The 27,720-nt window shown below is 43.0% G+C and overlaps 1 protein-coding gene across 1 annotated transcript; it reads left to right on the plus strand.

Moving 5' to 3' along the window:
* Positions 1–520: 520 nt before the first annotated feature.
* Positions 521–27,598, plus strand: LOC139385536 (melanin-concentrating hormone receptor 2-like). Its single transcript, XM_071130682.1, has 5 exons — positions 521–717; positions 12,011–12,220; positions 21,495–21,689; positions 26,597–26,716; positions 27,274–27,598. The coding sequence occupies exons 1-5, from the start codon at positions 521–523 to the stop codon at positions 27,596–27,598; spliced, it is 1,047 nt and encodes a 348-aa protein (XP_070986783.1).
* The last annotated feature ends 122 nt before the right edge of the window (positions 27,599–27,720 follow it).

The raw sequence follows: 27,720 nt of genomic DNA on the forward strand, positions 1-27,720 counted from the left end.
GCACAATGTGTAAAGAGGAAAAAACAGTCATTTCACCAGATACATTTTTATTAACACTTAAACGTGTAACATTACATTTGACAATAGTTGTTATACATAGTCCCCCTGTGAAGAAAAATACAAAGGAACAGTCAGTATTGTTTTGACAACCTTACAGAAAACAAGAAATGTCTAATAATAATGTTTTAATAGTATGTTTGGACAAATAATCTCAATCTTATCTCAAGAGAAAACATCCTGTTATGCTTTGGGAACGTATACAATCTGGTTAATGTGTTCCGTTTGATAAACAGCATACCGAGCATGACCAATGCCCATGAGCGTGTATACCGCGTCTGTTCAAACTGCGTGCGTAATGAGCTCTTGGAGTTTCATTGCAAGTCTTCAGGAGAACGTTAGTTCCCACCATTCAGTAGTGGTGATTGGAAATTCTTCACCGCCACTTGACCATGGAACAGTATATTTAGTTCAGTTTCAGTAACTCATCACCAGCTCTTGAACGCGTTTTTGCTTTTCCACCATGGACGGACGTGTATTCTGGAATCGGACCTCTCAAATTCTTCTCAATGAATCTTGGGACAATGAGTGCAATGACCATGATCTTTTTTATTATAATTTTGTCCGTCTAACAGAGACCACAATTTTGCCTTCTCTCATTGGAATCCTCTGTTCAACGGGGCTTGTAGGAAACATTCTGGTCTTGGTGACTATCCTAAGGTATGTATCACCGCGTTCCACTGGGCACACAGTTGAATCAAAGTTGTTTCAACATAATTTGTCAACACATTGTGACGCGGCGTTAGTGGATTTGAAAGAAAAAAGTTAACCATCTAGTTAAAACTTCAACTTAAATGGACAACCTGACTAACGGGTTCATACATCAATCTAATTTCAAGATGATCGTCAGAACCATGTATATGTTGAAATTGCATCAAATTCCATAGACACGGGTTTCATCTTATGGTTGAAAATGATGTCGAATTATATACTTGATTACATGTGACCTTTGAATGTTGATAATAAAAATGGTATGTTTGAATCAATGTAATTGTTTTAACATAACGTCAACCTAGAATAAAGAGGCCTATTGAAATAAAATGTGAAACCAGTCCAACGATTCCTGCCTGAACAGTGGCTCCTGTTATGAGGGGAAATAAACCTCCGTGAGAACATCGCCCTTAAATGTTAATTGGTTGCGTTCACGGTTCAATAGGTCTACAATGAATCATTGATATGATGGATTCACATCTCCATCTGAACCATCAAGCAAAGTCAAAGAAACACACTAAAACAAATAATACTTGAAATGCACCTAAAATAGTTTGCTTTCAAACTATCAAACTTTGCTTGATGACGTGAACCTGTCATATTAATCATTTTGTAGACTACATTTTTTGTTTTGTTTTACATCAACCAACCATCCTTTATATAAAATACAATATCCAAAGATAAAAGTATATTATTCATATAATGAATTTGGCAGGGCTGGACTGAGTTTGGGGAAACCTGGTCTACGCAAATGAGTATGGAAGCTCATCAATATCTAAACTGTTTTGACATGATAGCTCAGCTGAAACGAACACAGCTAAGCACGGGATATAGCATCTGGATGATAGACTCGTTATCACTGAACTGTTCAGGCAGGAATTGTTGGATCCAACGTATTTTCCACATTGATCCCACGTCACAATACGTTAACAAATGACATTCATTTCAACCAGTGTGTGCCCAGTGGGATCTGGTCAGACAACGCCGTCTACATTGATATCGCAACAAAGCTAAAACTTTTTCTGCAAAATGGATTTACAAAATGTTATAAATGGTTTAGATGACTAATGAATTTCCTTTCTAGAAACATTAAAATGTGTAGTGTCTGTTCGAAAGTAAATATTTAATTCAGTCAGTCAATCTAATGAGTGTGTGTAGATGAAATATATGGATTGACTGTGCGGATTATGTGAAGGCATATTTTCTCAACCGCTGTGGCCAACCACCCTATAGATCAGGGATGGGCAACTCCAGTCCTCGAGAGCCTGATTGGTGTCAAACTTTTCCACTACAATACCTTGACTTTGTTGTCCTTAAGCCGTTTTTTTGCCACAACTTTGGAAGTGTGCTTGGGGTCATTGTCCATTTGGAAGACCCATTTGCGACCAAGCTTTAACTTCCGGACTGACGTCTTGAGATGTTGCTACAGTATAACCACATAATTTTCCTGCCTCATGATGTCATCTATTTTGTGAAGTGCACCAGTCCGTCCTGCAGCAAAGCTCCCCCACAACATGATACTGCCACCCTCGTGCTTCACGGTTGGGATGGTGTTCTTCAGCTTGCAAGCCTCCCCCTTTTTCCTCCAAACATAATGATGGTCATTATGGCCAAACCGTTCTATTTTTGTTTCATCAGACCAGAGCACATTTCTCCAAAAAGTATGATCTTTGTCCCCATGTGCAGTTGCAAACCGTAGTCTGGCTTTTTTTTTATGGTGGTTTTGGAGCAGTGGCTTCTTCCTTGCTGAGCGGCCTTTCAGGTTATGTCGATATCGGACTCGTTTTACTGTGGATATAGATATTATTGTACCTGTTTCCTCCAGCATCTTCACAAGGTCCTTTGTTGTTGTTCTAGGATTGATTTGCTATTTTCGCACCAAAGTACGTTCATCTCTAGGAGACAGAACGCGTCTCCTTCCTGAGCGGTATGATGGCTGCGTGGGTCCATGGCGTTTATATTTGCGTACTATTGTTTGTACAGATGAGCGTGGTACCTTCAGGCATTTGGAAATTGCTCCCAAGGATGAACCAGACGTGTGGAGTGCTATAAAAAAATGTCCTGAGGTCTTGGCTGATTATATTTGATTTTCCCATGATGTCAAGCAAAGAGGTACAGAGTTTGAAGGTAGGCCTTGAAATACAGCCACACCTTCAATTGACTTAAATTATGCCAATTAGCCTATCAGAAGCTTCTAAAGCCATGACATAATTTTCTGGAATTTTCCAAGCTGTTTTGAGGCACAGTCAACTTAGTGTATGTAAACTTCTGACCCACTGGAATTGTGATACAGTTAATTAATCTGTCTGTAAACAATTGTTGGAAAAATGATTTGCCATGCACAAAGTAGATGTCCTAACCGACTTTCCAAAACTATAGTTAACAAGAAATGTGTGGAGTGGTTGACAAACAAGTTATAATGACTCCAACCTAAGTCTATAAAATATATATTTGCCTTTATTATTTTCCCTTAACCCTACCACCCCTCCCCTAATTGGAGCAAACTAATGGACAAGACTTTGGCTTTTACTTCCAGTTGATACATACATTTTACAGACACAGTATTTTACAAGTTCTCCTTTGTTTTTAGTCCTGTCCTTCAGCTACCCTCAACTCCTCCCATCCACCTCTGAAGACCCTCCAACTTTTATTTATATTTGCCATATATTTTTCCAACTGTGCGGTTACAAAAGTTCTGAACCTTTCTATTCTTATACTTTGTACATATTGTAAATTAAAGAAACATTGTTGCTTAGAGTTATTGATCAATTGACTATGACTTTTTATATCACCCAGCAGTGCTATTTTCAGAACCTGCGACCAAAAATAAGCTACATATGGAGAGTACGAAACATTATCTAATGATTGCAGATTTTGCTGCAAAGAGACAGAGCTGGGATGGTTGTGTCACCCATTCATTATCTATCTAATGTCTATTGGTTGCAACAATTTTTGTTGAAAAACTATTTTGAATATCAGTAAATAAACCGTGTGCCATAGAAATCTCTTAAACTATTTTCCTATCTATATGGCACAGCTGTCCATTCTTTGGTCCTTAAATGAACCCATCAGTTCTTCGATGCAGGGCCGACAGACAAGTTAACTTTACCTTCCATACCCCATACATTTGTGCGGTAATTAGTTTAACTTTGAGTAGAGCATACATTTCCATATACGTTTGTTAGTTGCATGTGTGACATAACACCACCAGTCCTATTTATGATATCATTTACAAAAGGTTATACCGTTTAACTTTTTTTCAACTATTTTGTTTTTGTTTTTTTGATTGATTAGTATATTTGAGTTCTGGTGGATTAAACTGAAATTGTAACCCACTCTCTATGGCTTGTTTTAAAAATAGCGTTATTTTGCAGATTTTTTGGCGGGTCATGTTTCGGAGGACGCATGACTCGACCTTCGCCTCTCCCAAGTCCATTGGTGTGTATTTTTTATTTATTTTATGGGGTAGATCAGCTTTAATATTGCAGATAGATTGTAATCACTTCCAATCCCCCATATATATTTATTTTCTATCCCCTTGATATTGTTGGATCTGATTTTAATGGCCAACATTTCGATGGCCATAATAAATAGATTTGCTGATAGTGGACAACCTTGTTTTACTCAACAGTTTAATACTTTGAGAAGTAGCCATTATTTACTATTTTACACCTAGGGCTACTTTACATAACTTTAACCCATTCTTTAAGAGATTCTCCAAAATTGAAATAATCCAGACATTTAAATATAAATTCCAGTTGTACTTTAAACTTTTGGTGCCAGCAAAGATGACATAAGAAAGTAGTCAAGACGACTTGCTTGATTGAGCCTCCGCCATGGATATCTCACTCACTAGGTCAGGATATTTAAGCCTCCATAAAGCCACTAGTTCCAATATATCCATGATTTTACCGCTTTTACTTCACTCTGCGGTCCAACACATCCCAAACCATCTCAATTGGGTTGAGGTCGGATGATTGTTGTGGATCCATGCTGGTTAAGTGTGCCTTGAATTCTAAATAAATCAGACTGTCACCAGCAAGCACCCCCCACACCACCTTCTCCATGCTTTACGGTGGGAACCACAAATGCGGAGATCAGTAGTTCACCTATTCGGGCATTGCACAAAGACAGTGGTTGGGAAATAGATTTCCGCCAGAAATGTCCATTGCTCGTGTTTCTTGGCCCAAGCAGGTCTCTTCTTATTGGTGTCCTTTGGTATGGTTTCTTTGCAGCAATTCGACCATGAAGGCCAGATTCACGCAGTCTCCTCTGAACAGCTGATGTTTTGATGGGTCTGTTACTTGAACTTTTTTGGGCTGCAATTAGAGGTGTAATCTAACCCTGCTCTCACTCAATCCTATCCAGGGCCCGCTCGATCAAGAAGCAAGCCCACAGGCTTTGACTATAGACTCAGATACAAATGTTGCGATGCACAAGGCAAACCACATCACAATAGCCAATTCCACTCAAACGCCAATAAATTGATCCGTTTTCACCATGAACACAAATGACACATCACGTTGTCGCACAAACACTACACTTTGAAAATCGCTACCTGGAAACAGTTCTGGAGGACTGCTTAACCCATAAGCTAAATAAGTCTGTCTCGACAATATCGCTCATATCTCAATCGTTGTTACATGATCTCAAAAGGACTGTGAACCCAGCTAACCGTCGGTCAAAAACAGAACGATGCGAAACTAAACTTCGAGGTTTCACTCGGACTACCTCGCCTCTCACAATGTGACTCATGCTGAAACTACACCTCCAAAACATATAGCTTGTTCACCCTGTGTATGTTACCAGACCCGAAACTGAACACCTGCTACTCGGAGCAGACTTGATGGATCGTTTGGTCCCACTGATGGATTGGGGGGGGTAAATATGGTGGTCACAAGTAACTGTGCCATCTCTACTGACTACGCTGTCTTCTCTTAATGCTGGCTACAACAGTCATCACCAAGGATTTTCTGTCAAAAGGACCCCTTGGGAAAAAGAGGTTGCGACATCTCTTGGTGCAGAATCTGACTCCGATATTACGATATCTCGTCACATTCAATCAACAAACCTGAGAATATTATTTTCATGATTTCGAGCCAGAACTCTGAGTGAGCAACTTCCCTCCTCAGAGGTATGCAATACTGTAGCTAAGATTAACTTAACTTCAGACACTTCCGCGAGCACCGCGGCCAAAACAAAGCATCAACGTTCAGAGTGTGCATGGCTTCCGAAGACACATTTTTCGCTTTGAGGGGGACAGAAACCCCGTACAATGAAACTAACGGTATCAGTCCCGCCACTGGTCCGGTGACTCCAACTGGTGAAACACTGTGCGACGTCACCAAAATATATCCTTGTCTCAGTTCGCAGGTACTGGAACGGTTACCACACAGACGCTGTAGTGAATGGCAGGCCAAGACAGCCACTGAGCTTTTTGAAGCACAAACACCAGGAGATTTGGTTGAAAGGTTATGGCCAATCTACTAACAAAGCCGCTGCTGACAACTTGTACAACCGCTGGTGGGTGGGTCCCAAGACACAAAGGGGGGTATACAAGCCCAGACCCATGATGAGCCTTGTTGGGGCCAGTGGGTGGGGTGCAACCCTGTACGAGGCCGCACCGATCAGGAAACAAATCAAGTTGTAAACGTCGCCACGAGAACAGAGGGGAGCGGACAAGCCCTTCAATGGATTGTCTGGTCCCACTGATGGATTGGGGATAACCATAGAATACATCTGAGATATCACTCTGGTAGATGTCTAGGGTATGATCATTTCTCATTCATACCTATTTTTGTGCCAGCAAAACTTTTGACCATTATTTGGCAACGATTGTGCACTCGTATCGCTTTGTATCGCTGTCCTCTATCTGAACTTGTGTACACATTCGAGTTTGATTTTGTTGACAGGTTCTAGGTTCTGCAGCGGTTTAAGATGGAATTTTTTCACTTCACTTTCAGGATCTTCACCCTCATTTTCTATGATACCAGTAAGTACTGGATTTTTTTTCTTGCATGGATCTAGTCTTTATTTCAAGTAAGGCTTCTCTCAGAGACATGTTCTCCTTTTTAAGTTCTTTAACATCCGTTTCAATAGTATTGCCTTTTGAGCTTTTTGTCACTCATTCCTAGCCTCGCCTTCATATCCTTTACTTACAAGTGAACATCATAAATCATCTGTCGAGGAATCTTGTAGTTTCTCTTGATGTTTGGTTCTCAATTTTTTCCCTGGATCCTCTCCGACATCTTTTGGCCTTGACTGCGTTCGTAATATTTATCAATACATTTCTCTAGCCTTATGTTTTTTGGGGTTATTATCCAGCTTCAATGTTATTACCCACAAGTAAATAGATCAGTTTAGTGCTAATATTTAGTCAGTTTTAGAGAGATTGAATATTCCGCTCTCTTCTGTCCTTTCTAGAATTACCAAACAAGAGATTGAGGTCAGCTGATACCTCAATGGGTGACATGTCTGGTGAGTGTGCAGGCCATGGAAGAACTGGGAAATGTTCAGCTTCAAGAAGTTGTGTACAGATCCTTGCAACATTGGGCCATGCACTATAATGTTGAAACATTAGGTGATGGCTGAGGATGAATGAACGACAATAGGCCTCAGGATCTCATCACGGCATCTCTGTGCATTCAAATTGATGTTGATAAAATGCAATTGTGTTTGTTGTCCGTCGCTTATGCCTGCCCATACCGTAACCCCAACGCCACCATGGGGCACTCTGGTCACAACTTTGACATCAGCAAACCACTCACCCACATGACACCATACCCACCCGGTACAATTGAAACCGGGATTCATCCGTGAAGAGCACACTTCTGCCATTGGCCATCGAAGGTGAGCATTGTCCAATGAAGTCTGTTACGATGCCGAACTGCAGTCAGGTCAAGACTCTAGTGAGGACAACAAGCACACAGATTAGCTTCCCTAAGACGGTTTCTGACAGTCTGTGCAGAAATTCTTAATTGTGCAAACCCACAGTTTCATCAGCTGCCTGGGTGGCTGGTTTCAGACGATCCCACAGGTGAAAAAGCCAGATGTGGAGGTCCTAGGCTGGCGTGATTACATGTCATCTGCGGTTGTGAGGCCGTTTGGATGTACTGCCAAAGTCTCAAAAATTATTTTGAGGTTATGCAGCCTGGTCTCAGACTCGGGATAAGTCTCGGTACATTTAAATCCAGGATACTGAAATTAGTATGATAGGTTACGTTTGGTATGGTTACATAAGATAGAGGGTTATAACACAAACCTCTAGCAACCCAAAGGTTGTGAGTTCAAATCTCAATATGGGCAACTTCAATATGTTAGCAACCTTTCACTACTTTTTAGCTACCTTGCAAATACTTAGCATGTTAGCTAAGCCTTCCACTAACCTTAACCCTTTTAGTTTACTCTGCACCCTTTAACCTTACTCCGAAACTTAACTGTAACCCCTAGCCTAGCTAAAATTAGCCATCTAGCTAACATTAGCAACCTAGCCAGAATTTCTAATATAAACGTTTTGCAAATTCTTTAAATATTGTACATTTTGCAAATTCGTAACATAATCAAAATTGTAATTCATAACATATCATACTAAATGGGGTGTCTCGGATATCCGTACTGAATAATATAAAATTCTCTGAGACCAGGTTCTATTATGGTAGAGAAATTAACTTCTCTGGCAGCAGCTCTGGTGGACTGCAGTCAGCATGCCAATTGCACTTTCCCTCAAAACATCTGTGGCATTGTAACGACCGTTGGTGGAAGAAGGTGAGGACCAAGATGCAGCGTGGTAAGTGTTCATCATTAAATTAATAAATTGAACACTAAATACAACCAGGAACAAAAGAAACAGACTAAACAGAAAATAACTACCCAAAACCCATAGTGGGAAAACAGGCTGCCTAAGTATGGTTCTCAATCAGAGAAAAAGATAACCACCTGCCTCTGATTGGGAACCATACCAGGCCTAAACATAGAAACACAACATTGAGACATACAACATAGAATACCCACCCACATCACACCCTGACCAAACTAAAAATAGAAACACACAAAGCAATCTACGGTCAAGGTGTGACAGTACCCCCCCCCCCCAAAGGTGCGGACTCCGGACGCAAAACCTAAACCCATAGGGGAGGGTCTGGTTGGGCATCTGTCCGCGGTGGCGGCACTGGCGTGGGACGTGGACCCCACTCCACCATAGTCTTGGCCCACTTAAGTGGCGCCTTTGGAGCAGCGACCCTCGCCGCCGACCTCAGACTGGGGACCCTTGCAGCGGGCCCCGAATAGACGGGAGAGCGCCCGAGTGAAGGGCGGCCCCGGCAGCGCCCGAGTGACAGGCGGCCCCGGCAGCGCCCCCGGCAGCGCCCGAGTGACGGGCGGCCCCGGCAGCTCCTGACTGACTGACGGGCGGCCCCAGGAGCTCCTGACCTTCTGACGGGCGGCCCAGGGAGCTCCTGACTGACTGATGGGCGGCCAAGGCAGCTCCTGCCTGACTGACGGGCGGCCCCGGCAGCTCCTGACTGACGGGCGGCCCCGGCTGCTGCTCACTGACGGCCGGACAGGAGGGAGACTCTGGAAGCGCCGGACAGGAGGGAGACTCTGGAAGCGCCGGACAGGAGGGAGACTCTGGAAGCCCCGGACAGGAGGGAGCACCTGGAGGGAGGAGACGGAGAGACAGCCTGGTGCGTGGGGCTGCCACAGGAGGCCTGGTGCGTGGAGGAGGCACCGGATGGACGGACCGTGGAGGCGCACTGGAGGCCTCGAGCACCGAGCCTGCACAACCTGTCCTGGCTGGATACTCCCCGTAGCCCGGCCAGTGCGGCGGGGTGGAACAGACCGCACTGGACACCGTGCGTAGGGCTGGTGCCATATAACCCGGGCCGAGGAGACGCACTGTAGACCAGATGCGCTGAGCTGGCTTCATTGCTCCTGGCTCGATGCCCACTCTAACCCGACCGATAAGAGGAGCTGCGATGGACACTGTGCGCCTCACGGCATAACACGGTGCCTGCCCGGCCCACCTCTCGCCTCGGAAAGCACAGGGAGTTGGCTCAGGTCTCCTACCTGACTTAGCCACACTCTCCGTGTGCTTCCCCCCCAAGAAATCTTTGGGGCTGCCTCTCGGGCTTCCTTGCCAGCCGTGTTCCCTCAAAGCGCTGGCTCCCTTTACCTGCTGCCTCCACTCTCCTGGCTGCCTCCACCTGTTCCCATGGGAGGCGATCCCTTCCAGCCAGGATCTCCTCCCATGTGTAGAAACACTTCCCGTCCAGAATGTCCTCCCATGTCCATGAGTCCATTCCACGCTGCTCCTGGTTACCACGCTGCTTGGTCCTTTTTTGGTGGGTAGTTCTGTAACGACTGTTAGAAGGAGAAGGTGAGGACCAAGATGCAGCATGGTAAGTGTTCATCATTATTTTAATAAACTGAACACTAAATACAACCAGGAACAAAAGAAACAACCGAAACAGCTCCGTCAGGTGCAAAACACACTAAACAGAAAATAACTACCCACACCCATAGTGGGAAAACAGGCTGGCTGCCCAACGATAACCAGCTGCCTCTGATTGGGAACCATACCAGGCCTAAACATAGAAACACAACACCTAGACATACAACATAGAATACCCACCCACATCACACCCTGACCAAACAAAAAATAGAGACATACAAAGCAATCTACGGTCAAGGCGTGACAGGCATTTTGTTGTTTGACAAAACTGCACATTTTAGAATGGCCTTTTATTGTCCTCACCTGTATAATGATCACACTGTTTAATCAGATTATTGATATGCCACACCTGTCAGGTGGATGGATTATCTTTGCAAAGGAGAAGCGCTCACTAAAAGGGAATTAAACAAATTTGTGCCCGGAATTTGAGAGAAATAAGCTTTTTGGAACATTTCTGGGATATTTTATTTCATCTCATGAAGCATTGTACCAACACTTTACCTGTTGTGTTTGTAGTTTTGTTCAGTATAACTGCATTCTAAACTGAAGACCATGATTAGTTGATTATTGTGTGTCACCAATCAGGATTTGCACTTCCCGGCTTACAGCTACAGAAAGTCAGAGATATGGAACTCAGTGGAGAGTGACCGTAATAACATCTAGCAATCAAACATTAAAGGCATTCTCCGGGGGATCTACTTCACCGGACTGTACGTGTACCACTGCAGCACAAATTGGATGTGTTATCACTGTATTTGCTCAATGTTAAATGAAATAAAATAAAAGTTAGTACCTATCACAGTACACATTTCTGTGGTGGCCCCGGACCAGCACGCACACCTGATTCAACTAATCACCAAGTCTTCAATGAGTTGAATCAGGTGAATTTTTCCAGGTCTTACAACAAAAAATGTGTGCTGTTGGGGTACTCAAGGACTGGAGTTGGGAAACACTGCTTAAGGTGGAACAATTTACTTGAAAAGCAATCCTAAAGATCCCATTACCCGGCTGTGTGTACACTGATTGCATGTCCTTTCCATTTCCATACAGAGAGTCTTTGAAGCAAGGCCTTTGATTTTACCAGTCATTAAAATCCAATGCAGTGCATCTTGGGATGTTCCCATGAGGGGAACCAAAGGGTAGAGTGAGGACCTTAGGCCACATGATAAAATAAGTTGAAAGGTGATGGTCAGGAGCCACTAGAGGACAGATGGCACAATTATGACTCTTTTGATAACTTTATTTTAAATCTTGCTCCACTGGGGTTTGTTAACTATAAAATAAAGGTTGTGGAGGAATCATCTCAAAACACAGCCCTACAATGTGACCTTACGCATTAAGAAGATTGAAGTTCCTTACTTTAACTTCTTAAGGGCAGCTCTGCCTTGAGAACATAAACTAATGCAATTAACTATGTTTAGGAAAGAAATGTGATTGGTTGAGTTTAGGCAAGTAATTCCAATTGGTTGAGGTTTGGGTTAGGCTAAGATTAAATAAGACATTTGATTGGTTAAGTGTACTGTCGCAAAGGGTTGGGTTGCGAACAAGCATGCTTGTGTATGAAAATGTGAATGTTAATGACATCCTCCACCAACACGCACCACCACCAACCGATCTACCATTCTTTCTGCCCCTTGAGGCAGAACAGCCCTCAAAACAAAATTGAACAAGCACAGATTGTTGCTTTGTTGTTAGATGTGATAAGTGTGCAGTAGTTATGCAGTCCACTATTGTTTGTTCTGAATGTATTAAACACAGAGTACAGACAGTGTTAAGATGTGTGTTATTTTACAGGACCACAAAGAAGACCGTTCCAGACGTATACATCTGTAACCTGGCCGTGGCTGATGTGGTCCACGTGACGGTCATGCCCTTCCTGATCCACCAGTGGGCCCGGGGGGGGCATTGGGTGTTTGGCAGCACCCTCTGCACCATCATCACCTCCCTGGACAACTGCAATCAGGTGGCCTGTGCAGCCGTCATGACCGCTGTCAGCCTGGACAGGTGAGTAATATGATATGGGAGTCAGTTTGCCTTGTGCTCTGTTGCCGGTTGGCAATACCCAGTTGGCAATAGAGCACAGCTAGGAGACCGGCACATAAAAACACCAAAATTACAATTAAGTAATCCATTTCTGTCCAGATCTTCACATTTTCATATTTGGAACATGTCCTTGCATGCTGAGTACTGAGTATGTAATTCGACACTTCATTAGATTCTGATCATAACTGGGGAGTTGACTTTGCCAAGCTGTTGAAGGTTAAATGTCTCAGCAGTGGAAAAAGGTGTATAGTCAGTTCAAATCAAAGTTTATTGCTTGCGTACACAGATTTGCAGATGTTATTGCAGGTGCAGTGAAATGCTTATGTTTCGACGGTGCAGTAATATCTAGTATAAAATATCCAAAAAGAAAAAAAAATCTAAAAAAGAAATTAAGAAATCAGAACGAGCAATGTCAGAGTCCGAAATATAAATAAACTCAGCAAAAAAAGAAACGTCCCTTTTTCAGGACCCTGTCTTTCAAAGATAATTTCTAAAAATCAAAATAACTTCACAGATCTTCATTGTAAAGGGTTTAAACACTGTTTGCCATGCTTGTTCAATGAGCCATAAACAATAATGAACATGCACCTGTGGAACAGTCGTTAAGACACTAACAACTTACAGACAGTAGGCAATTAAGGTCACAGTTATGAAAACTTAGGACACTGAAGAAGCATTTCTACTGACTCTGAAAAACACCAAAAGAAAGATGCCCCGGGTCCCTGCTCATCTGCGTGAACGTGCCTTAGGCATGCTGCAAGGAGGCATGAGGACTGCAGATGTGGCCAGGGCAATAAATTGCAATGTCCGTACTGTGAGACACCTAAGACAGCGCTACAGGGAGACAGGATGGACAGCTGATCGTCCTCGCAGCGGCAGACCACGTGTAACAACACCTTCACAGGATCGGTACATCCGAACATCACACCTGCGGGACAGGTACAGGATGGAAACAACAACTGCCCAAGTTACACCAGGAAGGCACAATCCCTCCATCAGTGCTCAGACTGTCCGCAATAGGCTGAGAGAGGCTGGACTGAGGACTTGTAGGCCAACAACGTTGCCTATGGGCACAAACCCACCACAAACAGGACTGGCAAAAAGTGCTCTTCACTGAAGAGTCGGGGTTTTGTCTCACCAGGGGTGATGGTTGGACTCACGTTTATCGTCGAAGGAATGAGAATTACACCGAGGCCTGTACTCTGGAGCGGAATCGATTTGGAGGTGGAGGGTCCGTCATGGTCTGGGGTCTTTCTACTCTCTCCAGATGAAATCTTGCGACTCGTGAGGTCCAAAATGGCCAGAGTCGCTCCCCTCCTCAAGAAACAAACACTTGAGCCCTCTGACGAAGAAATTACAGGCTGGTATCCCTTCTTTTTTTCCCCAAAACAGTTGAGCGTGTTTTCTCTGACCAACCCTCTCACTGTCTCTCTCAGAACAACCTTCTTTACCCTAACCAGTCAGGCTTCAAGACGGGTCATTCAACTGAGACGGCTCTTCTGTGTCACGGAGACTGCCAATCGAACCCAAACACTGCCAATCCTGACTCTCTCTCCTCTGTTCTCATCCTCCTAGATCTATCCGCTGCCTTCGACACCGTGAACCATGGTCCCGTGTGGCTCAGTTGTTAGAGCATGGCACTTGCAACGCCAGGGTTGTGGGTTTGATTCTCACAGGGGACCAGTACGAATGAAAATGTATGCACTCACTACTGTAAGTTGCTCTGGATACGAGCGTTTGCTTAATGATTAAAATATAAACATTATCCTCTTCTCCACCATCTCAGGCGCTGCACATTCTTGGATTGCATCCTGGCAGGCCGCTCCCACCAGGTGACGTGGAGAAGATCTGTGCCTGCATCACGTACTCTCACTACTGGGGTCCTTCAGTGCATGGTTCTAGGCCCTGTCCTCTTCTCTCTATACACCAAGTCACTTGGCTCTGTCATATCCTCTGCCATTTTAATAGGATGTCATTGTAAGTAAGAATTTGTTCTGTTCTGGCTTGCCTAGTTAAATAACGGTTAAATAAAAATCCTCACAGGGTCTCTCCTATCATTGCTCTGCGGATGACACTCAGGTGGTGACACACATCTCTGCTTGTCAGGCAGATATCGCAGCTAGGTTGTCGGCCACCACCTCAACAAGACAGACGTGCTCTTCCTCCCGGGAAGGTCCTGCTCACTCCAAGACCTCTCCATCATGGTTGACTCCACAGTGTACCCCTTCCGGAGAGCAAAGAACCTTGGCGTGATCCTGGATAACACTGTTATTCTCTGCATACATCAAAGCAGTGACTCACTCCTTCAGGTTCATGCTCTGCAATATCTGTAGAATCCGATCCTTCCTCACATGATAAGTGGCGCAGGTCCTAATACAGGCACTTTTATCTTCCATCTGGACTACTGCATTTCGCTGTTGGCTAGGAACTCGTGCCATCAAACCCCTGCAACTTATCCAGAATGCCGCAGCACGTCTAGTGTTCAATCTTCCCAAGTTCTCCCATGTCACCCCACTCCTCCGCACACTCCACTGGCTTCCAGTCGAAGCTCACATCCACTACAAGACCATGGTACTTGCCTACGGAGCAGTAAGAGGAACTGCCCCTCCCTACCTTCAGGCTCTGCTCAAACCCTACACCCCAACCCGAGGTTTCCGTTCTGCCACCACTGGTCTTTTGTAAACTAACACCCTACCAGCACTGACTTTGTTGATAGCTACTTCAAATGTGGATGGGGCGTGTTCTCTGCAGTCTCCTGTAGTCCACGATCAGCTCCTTTGTTGACATTGATTGAGAGGTTATTTTCTTGGCACTACTCTGCCTGGGCTCTCACCTCCTACTGCTTGGCTGTCTCGTTGTTGGTAATCAGGCAGCGTGGTGGAGGTGCTGTTGACCCTCAACACGTGGGCCCCACAGGAATGCATGCTCATTCCCCTCCTGTACTCCCTGTTGACTCATGACTGCGTGGCTATGCGTGTCTCCAATTCAATCATCACCTCCTGGGGTCGGCCCGTCAGGAAGTTTACGGCCCAGTTGCACAGGGAGGGGTTCAGACTCAGGGTCCTGTGTTTAGTGATGATCTTGCAAGACACTATGGTGTTGAAGGCTGAGCTCTAGTCAATGAACAGCATTCTTACATAGGTATCCCCCCCCCCCAACCCTCTTTTACACTACTGTTACTCTCTGTTTATCATATATGCAGTCACTTGAACCATATCTACATGTACATACTACCTCAATCAGCCTGACTAACCAGTGCCTGTATATAGCCACGCTACTGTTATTTTTCACTCTTTTATTACAGTTCATTTTATTTCTTTATTTTCCTACTGTTCGCCTAATAGCTTTTTTGCACTGTTATAGCCTATAGATAAGTATTTCACTGTAAGGTCTACTACACCTGTTGTATTCGGCGCACGTGACAATAAAACTTTGATTTGATTTATTCATCTTGTCCAGGTGGGATAGGGCAGTGGGCAGTGCAATGGTGATCGCATCATTCGTGAATCTGTTTGGGCGTTATTCAAATTGTGGTGGGTTCAGGTGTCGGGTAAGGTGGAGGTGATATGAAGGGTGCCGTCTTTCTGTGTCCTGACACTCTTTGTGGTCACCAAAGATCCCATTGCATTATCGGAAGAGTACAGGTGTTAACCCCGGTGCCCTGGCTAAATTTGCAATCTGACCCTCATACCATCATTGCCACCTAATCATCTCCAACTCCAAATTGGCTCATTCCCTCTCCCCCCTATAAGTTTCCCCCAGGTTGTTGCCGTAAATGAGAATGTGTTCTCAGTCAATTTTCCTGTAAAAATAATATCTATATGGTTGAAGTCGGAAGTTTACATGCACTTAGGTTGGAGTCATTAAAACTTGTTTTTCAACCACTCCACAAATTTATTGTCAACAAACTAGTATTGGCAAGTTGGTTAGGACATATACTTTGTGCGTGACACAATACATTTTTCCAACAATTGTTTAGAGACAGAGTGAATTTTGACCCACTGGAATCACAATTCCAGTGGGTCAGAAGTTTACATACACTAAATTGACTGTGCCTTTAAACAGCTTGGAAAATTCTAGAAAATTATGTCATGGCTTTAGAAGCTTCTGATAGGCTAATTGACATAATTTGAGTCAATTGGAGGTGTACCTGTGGATGTATTTCAAGGCCTACCTTCAAAATCCAGTCCCTCTTTGCTTGACATCATAGGAAAATCAAAAGAAATCAACCCCAAAAAATTGTAGACCTCCACGAGTCTGGTTAATCCTTGGGTGCAATTTCCAAACGCCTGAAGGTACCACGTTCATCTGTACAAACAATAGTACGTAAGTATAAACACCATGGGACCACGCAGCCGTCATACCGCTCAGGAAGGAGATGCGTTCTGTCTCCTAGAGATGAACGTACTTTGGTGCAAAAAATGCAAATCAAATCATGCTGGAGGAAACAGGTAAAAAAGTATCTACATCCACAGTAAAATGAGTCCTATATCGACATAACCTGAAAGGTCGCTCATCAAGAAAGATGCCTGCTTTGCTGAAGGAGGGACTGGTGCACTTCACAAAATAGATGGCATCATGAGGAGGAAAATTATGTGGATATATTGAAGCAACATCTCAAGACATCAGTCAGGAAGTTAAAGCTTGGTCGCAAATGGGTCTTCCAAATGGACAATGACCCCAAGCATACTTCAAAGTTGTGGCAAAATGGCTTCAGGACAACAAAGTCAAGGTATTGGAGTGGCCATCACAAAGCCCTGACCTCAATCCTATAGAAAATGTGTGGGCAGAACTGAAAAAGCGTGTGTGAGCAAGGAGGCCTACAAACCTGACTCAGTTACACCAGCTCTGTCAGTAGGAATGGGCCAAAATTCACCCAACTTATTGTGGGAAGCTTATGGAAGGCTACCCGAAACGTTTGAACGAGTTAAACAATTTAAAGGCAATGCTACCAAATATGAATTGAGTGTATGTAAACTTCTGACCCACTGGGTATGTGATGAAAGAAATAAAAGCTGAAATAAATCATTCTCTCAACTATTATTCGGACATTTCAAATTCTTAAAATAAAGTGGTGATCCTTACTGACCTAAGACATTCATTCAGCCTACAGTGAATGAGGCCCATTACCCATTTCCACCACTGTCCACTCCTGCTGGTCGGTGAGCACACGGCCACGGCCATCACCTGGGGCCTTCTGTCAATTCTGGGGGAAGAACAGAGTATACTGTCAATAGATCTGTACCATGTTTTGTGTTTTTACTTGCATTACAATATGTCATTTACTGTAAAGGTAATGGTAAAGCATAGTGCATATTTTGTAAATGGTAAAGCATAGTCTATTCTTGTTCTGAGAAATGAAGGCTATTCCATGCGAGAAATTGCCAAGAAACTGAATATCTCGTACCATGCTGTGTACTACTCCCTTCACAAAACAGGGCAAACTGGCTCTAACCCGAATAGAAAGAGGAGTGGGAGGCCCTAGTGCACAACTGAGCAAGAGGACAAGTACATTAGAGTGTATAGTTTGAGAAACAGACGCCTCACAAGTCTTCACCTGGCAGCTTCATTAAATATTACCCGCCAAACACCAGTCTCAAGTCAACAGTGAAGAGGTGACTCAGGGATGCTGGCCTTCTAGGCAGAATTGCAAAGAAAAAGCCATATTGCAGGCTGGCCAATAAAAATAAAAGATGAAGATGTGCAAAAGAACCCAGACACTGGATAGAGGAACTGGAGTCGCCTCTTCACAGTTGATATTGAGAAATGTCTAACTTTTGAACGGTAGTGTAGGTAGGGGTAAAGTGACTATGTATAGATAATAAACAGTGAGTAGCAGCAGTGTAAAATCTAAGGGGGAGGGTGTCGATAAAAACAGTCCGTGTGGCCATTTGATTAATTGTTCAGCAGTCTTACGGCTTGGGGGTAGAAGCTGTTGAGGAGCCTTTTGGACCTCGGCTTGGCGCTTCGGTACCGCTTGCCGTGTGGTAGCAGAGAGAACAGTCTATGACTTGGTTGACTGGAGTCTTTGACAATTACCCTCTGTAGTGCCTTCCGTTCTAATTCCGAGCAGTTGCCATACCAGGCGTTGATGCAACCGGTCTGGACGCTCTCTGATGCAGTTGTATTACTTTTTGAGAATCAAATGAAAGGGCATTGTGAAAGGTATTTCTAGATTAAACATTGATTAGGTTTGGTGAAAAAGTTACCGTGTGATTTTGTGTGTTGTACTTAGTCATTTGAAAAGGTTTTTAAAGTAAAAAAAACAACCTTTTGATGATCTGTTTAGATTTTTATATTAAGAATTGTGAAATTTTACCACATACTTGTGAAAATAGTACAAAAGTGATACATTTAAAAAAAATTGTCATGTCTATTCAATTATCTATATTTCTGTTGGTTTCCTATGGAAGATTGAAAGTATTATTTAAAACAAGAGATATTCCCATTCAAGTCAACATTCTCTGAGTGGAATTTCACCATCTTTGTGGTACCATTTGAAAGTATAAATTTCATGGAGTCAAGGGAAGCCAAAACATGTTGCCCAAAATATTGACCAAGAAAAAAAAACATAAAACTATTGATCTTTAATCACTCTGTGTTTCATAATTTTCCTTCAGTTCACAATAGACTGATTGTATCTCACCGGAGAAAGCATCCGAGCCAGCGAAACAGCGCCCCTCTGTCTCTGCATGTGTTTCCCATATATCTGACGCTGTCTGGTTAAAAAGAGTATGACGTTGTTGCCCCCTGTAGCATTGAATGCAAGGGAAGCCAGTGAGCATTTGGCCTCCCTTGATAAAAAAAAGTATAAAATAACCAATCAGCATTGAGCTAAACTGAGTGAGCTCAACTGTGAATGGTCCTGGGGCACCCAAAAAAATGTCAAGGGAAGCCAGTTTGGATTTGGCTTCACAACAATCACATCACATCGAGAGCAAAATGTCAATGACAGAAAAAACGTGCATCTCGTTGTGTTGTTTTCCTCCGGTGGCTAGCCAGCTAAACTTGGCCCTTAGATATTTGGGTGTGGTTTTACTTAATTCTCCATACAGGCCAATGTATCTTCTTATTATCTCGGCCTTAGGCCTATATATCACGGTCGCAAAGGCATATGAACTAACAGGTTATAGTGAAAACAACACAATTATCACAACACATGTAATATAGCTTTTTGGGGGGGCTTGGCTTCCCCAGTGATTAAAAAATTAATTAGAAAATTGTTTGACAACCCTATTTCTAAGCTTTTAAATGATATCAATCTCAGCCGTTTATCTTTTCCAGAGATGAAGACATGGATATCTCATGGTGTGGTGGGGTATGCAAAACAGGGTATCTTTGAGCACCTTTATCTCTTGAAAGTTTTTGCATTCAGGTCCAAAAAGTCACTTTCTGAGCACTTCAACAATGGGAAAATATGTATGGAGGTTTCGTTCAAATCAAAAGGGGTGCAGTCAAAAAGTGTTTGAACTCAAATGGATTTACCCATTAGCCAGGCTAACACTCCACTGTATTGCATTAGGTACAGCATTGTTCCTAACATTTCCTTTCACAGGGGTTGTGGTACGAACGTTGTGCAGGTTAACATTGTGCATTCACCATACACACGTTACATTCCATGATGTCTGTGATTGCATTCCTATTTATACTTCCATAGAAACCTAAAGTACGTAATCAATAATGTCCTTTAGTGTTCCAAATTGCTGTTACACTTTCTAAACTTTATTTACCATCCAATCCAGGGACATTTCTAGACGTTTTACTCTGGTTATGTTAAATTCATTCTTATACAAATGGCATACAAAATGCCAGACGAGGTACAGTAGCATAACTTGGAGGGGAAATCCATTTCCCTCAACTTCTTAAAAGTGATATCTGGCTCAGATCAGGAACAACAAACAGATTTGTGGAAATTTAATCATTTATGGGTTTTCTTTAACCCTGAATGCCGTTTCTAGTGATATGCAGATGGCGTCACGGCTTCAGTTGTATAATTGATAGCGTAGCGGCCTCGATGTCAGTGTCGCCTGGGTATTAAATATATGCCAGTTGGAGGCCGAACCCACTGACAATTTCTAGCTAACTGTTCTGCTCATGATCAAAGTTACCTTTCCATTCGTTCCAAGCCAGCACAAGATGAAAACTCAATCATCTCACCCGCAATCTCTACACACTCTCACTCTACAGTCTCAAATGCACTGTATTACAGATAGTAACATAGTGACCCTACCTGACTTTGTATAGATTGGTTAGCTGACAACGTCACAAAAACGATGTGCATAATTTACACGTTGTCAACATTCTAAAGCCAACCTTGTCTGTTTTGCCCCACAGTTGTGCACGCGTCGGTTTTGTTGCTCAACAACCAACCCTTCTATAGATTGTTGTGTTGTCAGTCTATGTCTGCATGGATAGAAATTAGGTTATTTAATGGGGATGTATGTTTGTGGCATATAGTGTCACTGACATTTAGGGTCAGTTTTGCGCTCTTATGATAACACAATTGGAAGAGGAAATCATACATTCAGAGGACAGCTGTTGCATCCTATAGATAATTCAATCAGCATGTTTCTATGAGTGATGTACCACTGACATACATGAAGACCATGGTATTGTGCTGCTGCTGCTGTTCTTGTTATCTGAATATTGTGTAATACAGCTTGCTTATTAAGGCAATTAAGAGATTGATTTGGAGGTTGGTCTGATTGACAAGAGCATTGATAAACTTACTGGTTTTCCTGGTTTCAAGTACTGATCCAGATTTATCAAGGGACCAGATCTAAATTCACTGTATTGTTACTCACTTAATATACATGTAAATGAATGAGGACTAATTTAAACTAAACTTGCAGGCAATTAAATCCCATTCTGTTACCCTTGAAGGTCTGAATCCTGGGTCCAGTCATTCGATCCTGTATCCTAATTATCTCTAATTATATGGTTAACACAGAGAGCCATTTGTCTGTGTGTGAGTGAGAATAATATTTAAAAGAAACAGGGGAATGTGGTATAATACATAATAATCTACTCCCACTCACAGATAATACATCCCTGTTGTCATGTCACTTCCCTAACAACCCATGTCACATCCTCTTGGTGCTCTTCGCGTTTTAGCTTTTTAATTTGTTTTCATTGTTATGTTTCACATTAACAGACAACCATAGTTTTGTCAGATTTCCCCTTAAAACGGTTTAATTGGTCAGTTCCTCACATTGATCTATCAACTGTCTCATAGGTACCTGGCGGTGGTGCACCCGTTCCGTCTGATGACCCTCCGAACCCGCTCTAAGACAATCTGGATCAACCTGTTTGTGTGGGTGGTGTCATTTGTCATGGTCCTTCCCGCCTGGGTCCACTCCAAGGTGATTCGCTTCCCTGACGGACTGGAGAGCTGCTCCATGAACCTGGTCACTCCCAAAGAGGTGCTCTGGTAAGGTCACAACCCTGACATAACATCCAATCCATATTGAATTTGGGTGGATATTTAATTGAGTTGACTAACATGATTTCAACATGGGGTAAACCAGTCCATGAAATCATGTTGTTGGTTTGCGCTTGAAATAAATGTTTAATGTTAAAAGAAATACGAAATGTGATGTTTATAGAACTTGGTGTCCAATGTATATTTGTGTCTCTATATCATGATCCTCTACTCTAGTGGTTCCCAAACATTTTATAGTCCCGTACCCCTTCAAACATCCAACCTCCAGCTGTATACCCCCTCTAGCACCAGGGTCAGCGCACTCTCAAATGTTGTTTTTTGCCGTCCTTGTAAGCCTGCCACACACACACTATACGATACATTTATTAAACATAAGAATGAGTGTGAATTTTTGTCACAACCCGGCTCGTGGGAAGTGACAAAGAGCTCTTATAGGACCAGGGCACAAATAATAATAATAATCAATAATTTAGCTCTTTATTTAACCATCTTACTTATAAAACCTTATTTGTCCATCAAAAATGGTGAATAACTCACCACAGGTTACTGAGAAGGGTGTGCTTGAAACTCTGAGCGCAGCCCTGTCCAGAAATCTGACAGTGGCTTCTCATAAAATTCAATTTTCACAGAACCGCTTGTTGCAATTTTGATGAGGCTCTCTTGTTCAGATATCGGTACGTGGACTGAAGGCAGGGCATGAAAGGGATCACGAATCCAGTTCTTTGTGTCGTCCGTTTCAGGAAAGTACCTGTGTAATTGCGCACCCAGCTCACTCAGCTGCTTCGCTAAATCACATTTGACATTTTCCGTAAGCTTGAGGTCATTTGCACACAAAGAATCATACAATGATGGAAAGACCCTGTGTGTTGTCCTTGTTAATGCAGACAGAAAAGAGCTCCAACTTCTTAATCATAGCCTCAATTTCGTCCCGCACATTGAATATAGTAGTTGCGGAGGGTCCTTGTAATCCTAGATTCAGATCATTCAGGCGAGAAAAAATATCACCATGCAAGTGGTCAGACAAGTGAAAATGATTGTTAGTAAAGAAAACTTTAAGCTTGTCTCGCAATACAAAACAATGTGTCAATACTTTGCCCCTTCATAATCAGCGCACTTCTGTATGTTGTGAAAGCATTACATGGTCGCTGCGCATATCATTACATAATGCAGAAAATACACGAGAGTTCAGGGGCCTTGCTTTAACAAAGTTAACTATTTCCACTGTAGTGTCCAAAACGTATTTCAAGCTGTCAGGCATATCCGTGGTGTCGGGAGCAACTGCTTGCACACGCCTTACCACTCCACTGTCTCCCTGTCAATGCTTTTGCGCCATCAGTACAGATACCAACACATCTTGACCACCAAAGTCCATCTGATGTCACAAAGCTGTCCAGTACTTTAAAAATATCCTCTGATGTTGTCCTTGTTACCAGTGGTTTGCAGAAGAGGATGCCTTCCTTAATTGACCCCCCATAAACGTAACGGACATGTACCAGGAGCTGTGCCAGGCCCATATAATTCACTGCCTTTTTTCGAAGCAGTAATTGTTTCAAAACATCTCCTGCCATGTCACTGACGCGTTGTGAAATAGTGTTGTTTGATGAAGGCATTGTCTGTATAGTTTTTTGGCCTTTTCTCCCAGAATTGTCCTAGCCATATCCACGGCAGCAAGAAGAATTAAGTCCTCCACAATAGTATGGGGCTTGCCTGTCCTAGCCACTCAGTAGCTCACCATATCAGATGCTTCTAGCCCCTTCTTATTAATAGTATCTGTTGCTTTAATACTTGTCTTACTACTCTAAAGGCATCTTTATTCTCGCTCCAAAAACTCCCGTGGCTTATTTTTCAAATTGTCATGTTTCATTTCTAAATGACTGCGCAAGAGTGAAGGTTTCCCGCGAGAGAGTAACGGTTAATGTGATTGGATGTTAATTATTTGACGAGGCTTCCTGTATTTGACTTTGTGTTGTTATTTCGCTGAACACTAGATGGTTTCATTTTTATTTTTGGCAGTGAAACGAGGCTACTCAGGAGAGAAAAAAACCTCACCCAAATGTACAGCCCCGTTGAAAAATATAAATGTACTGTTTAAAAATGTGAAGAATTGTTTTTTTTATGTTTTAAATGCGAATCACATTTTTATTTGGCCGTACCCCGACTGCTTTGCACGTACCCAAGTTTGGGAATACCTGCTCTACTCCAATGCCTTATTCAACCCACCCTCCCCCCAAATAGCTTAATAAATAGGAATGCAATCACAGACTAATGGATGACCTGATGTAGCCCATAAAGTCCAACACTTTCCATACTAATGAGAAGACAAACCATACACATGTTATTGGCTGGGGAATTTATTTGACTCCTGCAGAAACTGTTCATAGAAATTCAAATGTCAATTTAACTGGTATCAAATCAGATTTTATTTGTCACATGCGCTGAATACAACAATGCCAACAATGCAGTTAAAAACCATGCAGTTTTAATGAAAATACCAACAAAAAAAGTAAGAGATAAGAACAACAAATAATTAAAGAGTGTGAGTAAATAACAATAGCGGGGCTATATACAGGGGGTACCTGTACAGAGCCAATGTCAAGGTAATATGTACAGTTGAAGTCGGAAGTTTACATTCACCTTAGCCAAATACATTTCAACTCAGTTTTTCACAATTCCTGACATTTAATCCTAGTAAGAATGCCCTGTTTTAGGTCAGTTAGGATCACCACTTTATTTTAAGAATGTGAAATGTCAGAATAATAGTAGAGAGAATGGTTTATTTAATATTTTATTTATTTCATCACATTCCCAGTGGGTCAGAGGTTTACATACACCAATTAGTATTTGGTAGCATTGCCTTTAAATTGTATAACTTGGGTCAAACGTTTCAGGTAGTCTTCCACAACCTTCCCACAATAAGTTGGGTGAATTTTGGCACATTCCTCCTGACAGAGCTGGTGTAACTGAGTCAGGTTTGTCGGCCTCCTTGCTCACACACACTTTTTCAGTTCTGCCCACAAATTTTCTATAGGATTGAGGTCAGGGCTTTGTGATGGCCACTCCAATACCTTGACTTTGCCATTTTGCCACAACTTTGGAAGTGTGCTTGTGGTCATTGTCCATTTGGAGACCCATTTGCGACCGAGCTTCAACTTCCTGACTGATGTCTTGAGATGTTGCTTCAATATATCCACATAATTTTCCTTCTCATGGTGCCATCTATTTTGTGAAGTGCACCAGTCCCTCCTGCAGCAAAGCACCCCCACAACATGATGCTGCACTCCCATGCTTCACGGTTGGGATGGTGTTCTTCAGCTTGCAAGCTTCCCCCTTTTCCTCCAAACACAACAATGGTCATTATGGCCAAACAGTTATATTTTTGTTTCATCAGACGTTTCTCCAAAAAGTACAATCTTTGTCCCCATGTGCAGTTGCAAACCGTAGTCTGGCTTTTTTATGGCAGTTTTGGAGCAGTGGCTTCTTCCTTGCTGAGTGGCCTTTCAGGTTATGTCGATATAGGACTCGTTTTACTGTGGATATAGATACTTTTGTACCTTTTGTACCAATTACTGCTTCGAAAAAAGGCAGTGAATTATATGGGCCTGGCACAGCTCCTGGTACATGTCCGTTACGTTTACGGGGGGTCAATTGAGGAAGGCATCCTCTTCTGCTAACCACTGGTAACAAGGACAACATGAGAGGATATTTTTAAAGTACTGGACAGCTTTGTGACATCAGATGGACTTTGGTGGTCAAGATATGTTGGTATCTGTACTGATGGCGCAAAAGCAATGACAGGGAGACAGTGGAGTCCTCCAGCATGTTCACAAGGTCCTTTGCTTGTTGTTCTGGGATTGATTTGCACTTTTCGCACCAAAGTACGTTCATCTCTAGGAGACAGAACGCGTCTCTTTCCTGAGCGGTATGATGATTGCATGGTCCCATGGTGTTTATACTTGCGTACTATTGTTTGTACAGATGAATGTGGTACCTTCAGGCGTTTGGAAATTGCTCCCAAGAATGAACCTGACTTGGTCTACAAACATTTTTCTGAGGTCTTGGCTGATTTCTTTTGATTTTCCCATGATGTCAAGCACAGAAGCACTGAGTTTGATGGTCGGCCTTGAAATACATCCACAAGGGACACCTCCAAATGACTCAAATGATGTCAATTAGCCTATCAGAAGCTTCTAAAGTCATGACATAATTTTCTGGAATTTTCCAAGCCGTTTAAAGGCACAGTCAACTTAGTGTATGTAAACTTCTGACCCACTGGAATTGTGATACAGTAAGTGAAATAATCTGTCTGTAAACAACTGTTGGACAAATTACTTGTGTCATGCACAACGTAGATGTCCTAACCAACTTGCCAAAACTATAGTTTGTTAACAAGAAATTTGTGGAATGGTTGAAAAACGGTGTTTTAATGACTCCAACCTAAGTGTTTGTAAACTTCCGACTTCAACAGTACATGTAGGTTAGCGTTATTAAAGTGACTAGGCATAGATAGAATGTAGTTACTATCTCATGAACAAATGTATTCATTGCAGTGGGACATCCCACTGGGCACAGACATCAGTTCTATGTCTCGTTTTGATTGACATTTGGTTGAGCTGTTTGGTTAACGTGAATTCAACGAAAGCTGTAACCATTTCGTTTAAAAATTGGGTGAAAAAAAAGATGAAATGCCCTTACTTTGTGAAAATACAATTAGTTTTCACCGTTGATTCAACATTCATCACATTATTGGGTTGAAATGATATGGAATTCAAACAACATTGATTCAACTAGTTTTTTCCCAATGGGATGGCACTAGCTCCTGCAAGCTGACACACATGTTATCTCTCTCTCTCTCTCTCTCTCTCTCTCTCTCTCTCCCTCCCTCCCTCCCTCCCTAGGTACACCCTATATCAGACCATCACGTCTTTCTTTCTGCCCCTGCCCCTTATCATCACCTGTTACATGCTGATCCTGTGCTATACCTGGAGGATGTACCTGAAGAACAAAAGGGAACGGCGGTGAGTCATGCCCGCTGGCAGCTGCCCAGTGGGCACACATGGGCGTGCATAGAGCAAGGCTGAATAACGTCATACCCTGGGCAGGGCGAGAGCCTATGGTATATCTAGTGGCAGAGAGCGTGGCCATTATCTCTAGTGGCAGAAACGTAGTCGTGGTCATCAACCATGGCAGAGGCTGATAGTTACATAAAGACACAGAGACACACAGAGGTACTAGATACAGTAAATGTGAGGCACTAGAAATAGAGATGCCCACAAGTATGAAATTACAGGTTTTGGCGGGTGTTCTAAAAATAAATTACATTAAAACAGTTCTATGCTGGAGAAAACTAACGGTACCATGACCTCCACTCAGTAATCGAGTCATTAGCCATTTCTCTCTCTCTCTGTGGGTAGAAATTGAGCCTGAGGACAAGGTTATCCACTCAGTAAACCAAAATGACAGACAACAAATATGGGGATGACTTATCTGATGCAGGAAGGACTTCTTGATGTATGCTTCTATGCTGGTCATTATTGTCACTAAGGCCTGGTTCCTCTCCCCTCCTCAGCTTCAGTGCTAACAACCAGTCCCGGGAGCGAGCCATCCGCCTCACCAAGATGGTTCTGGTCCTTGTGGCGGTTTTCCTGGTGAGCGTAGGGCCCTACCACATGCTCCAGCTGGTCAACTTAACGCTGCGGCGGCCCACGCTGGCCTACTACACCTGCTACTACCTGTCAGTGTGCCTCAGTTACGCCGCCAGCAGCATTAACCCTTTCATCTACATCCTGCTCAGCGGACACTTCCGTCGCCGGCTCACTTACCGCAAGCCGCCCAGCAGGCCTGTTGTTGAGAGGGAGCCTAACGGGCCCCAGGTCCGTACACCACACTCCAGCTTCTGACAGTCTTGTCCTCAAAGCAGGCACACACACACACACACACACACCACCACCACTACAGCCTGTCCCCAACACACTGCGTGGGGCATTACCTATGGCAGGAGCATTACCTTTTGATCAAGGAT

The sequence above is a fragment of the Oncorhynchus clarkii genome, chromosome 3 (assembly GCF_045791955.1).
Source record: "Oncorhynchus clarkii lewisi isolate Uvic-CL-2024 chromosome 3, UVic_Ocla_1.0, whole genome shotgun sequence".
Lineage (NCBI taxonomy): Eukaryota > Metazoa > Chordata > Actinopteri > Salmoniformes > Salmonidae > Oncorhynchus > Oncorhynchus clarkii.

Excerpts from the sequence above, each read along its gene's own strand:
- LOC139385536 (XM_071130682.1), top strand. The coding sequence starts at position 521 with ATGGACGGACGTGTATTCTGGAATCGGACCTCTCAAATTCTTCTCAAT. Across the intron at positions 12,221-21,494 it reads ACCGCTGTCAGCCTGGACAG|GTACCTGGCGGTGGTGCACC; the intron begins GTGAGTAATATG and ends ACTGTCTCATAG. Across the intron at positions 21,690-26,596 it reads ACTCCCAAAGAGGTGCTCTG|GTACACCCTATATCAGACCA; the intron begins GTAAGGTCACAA and ends CTCCCTCCCTAG.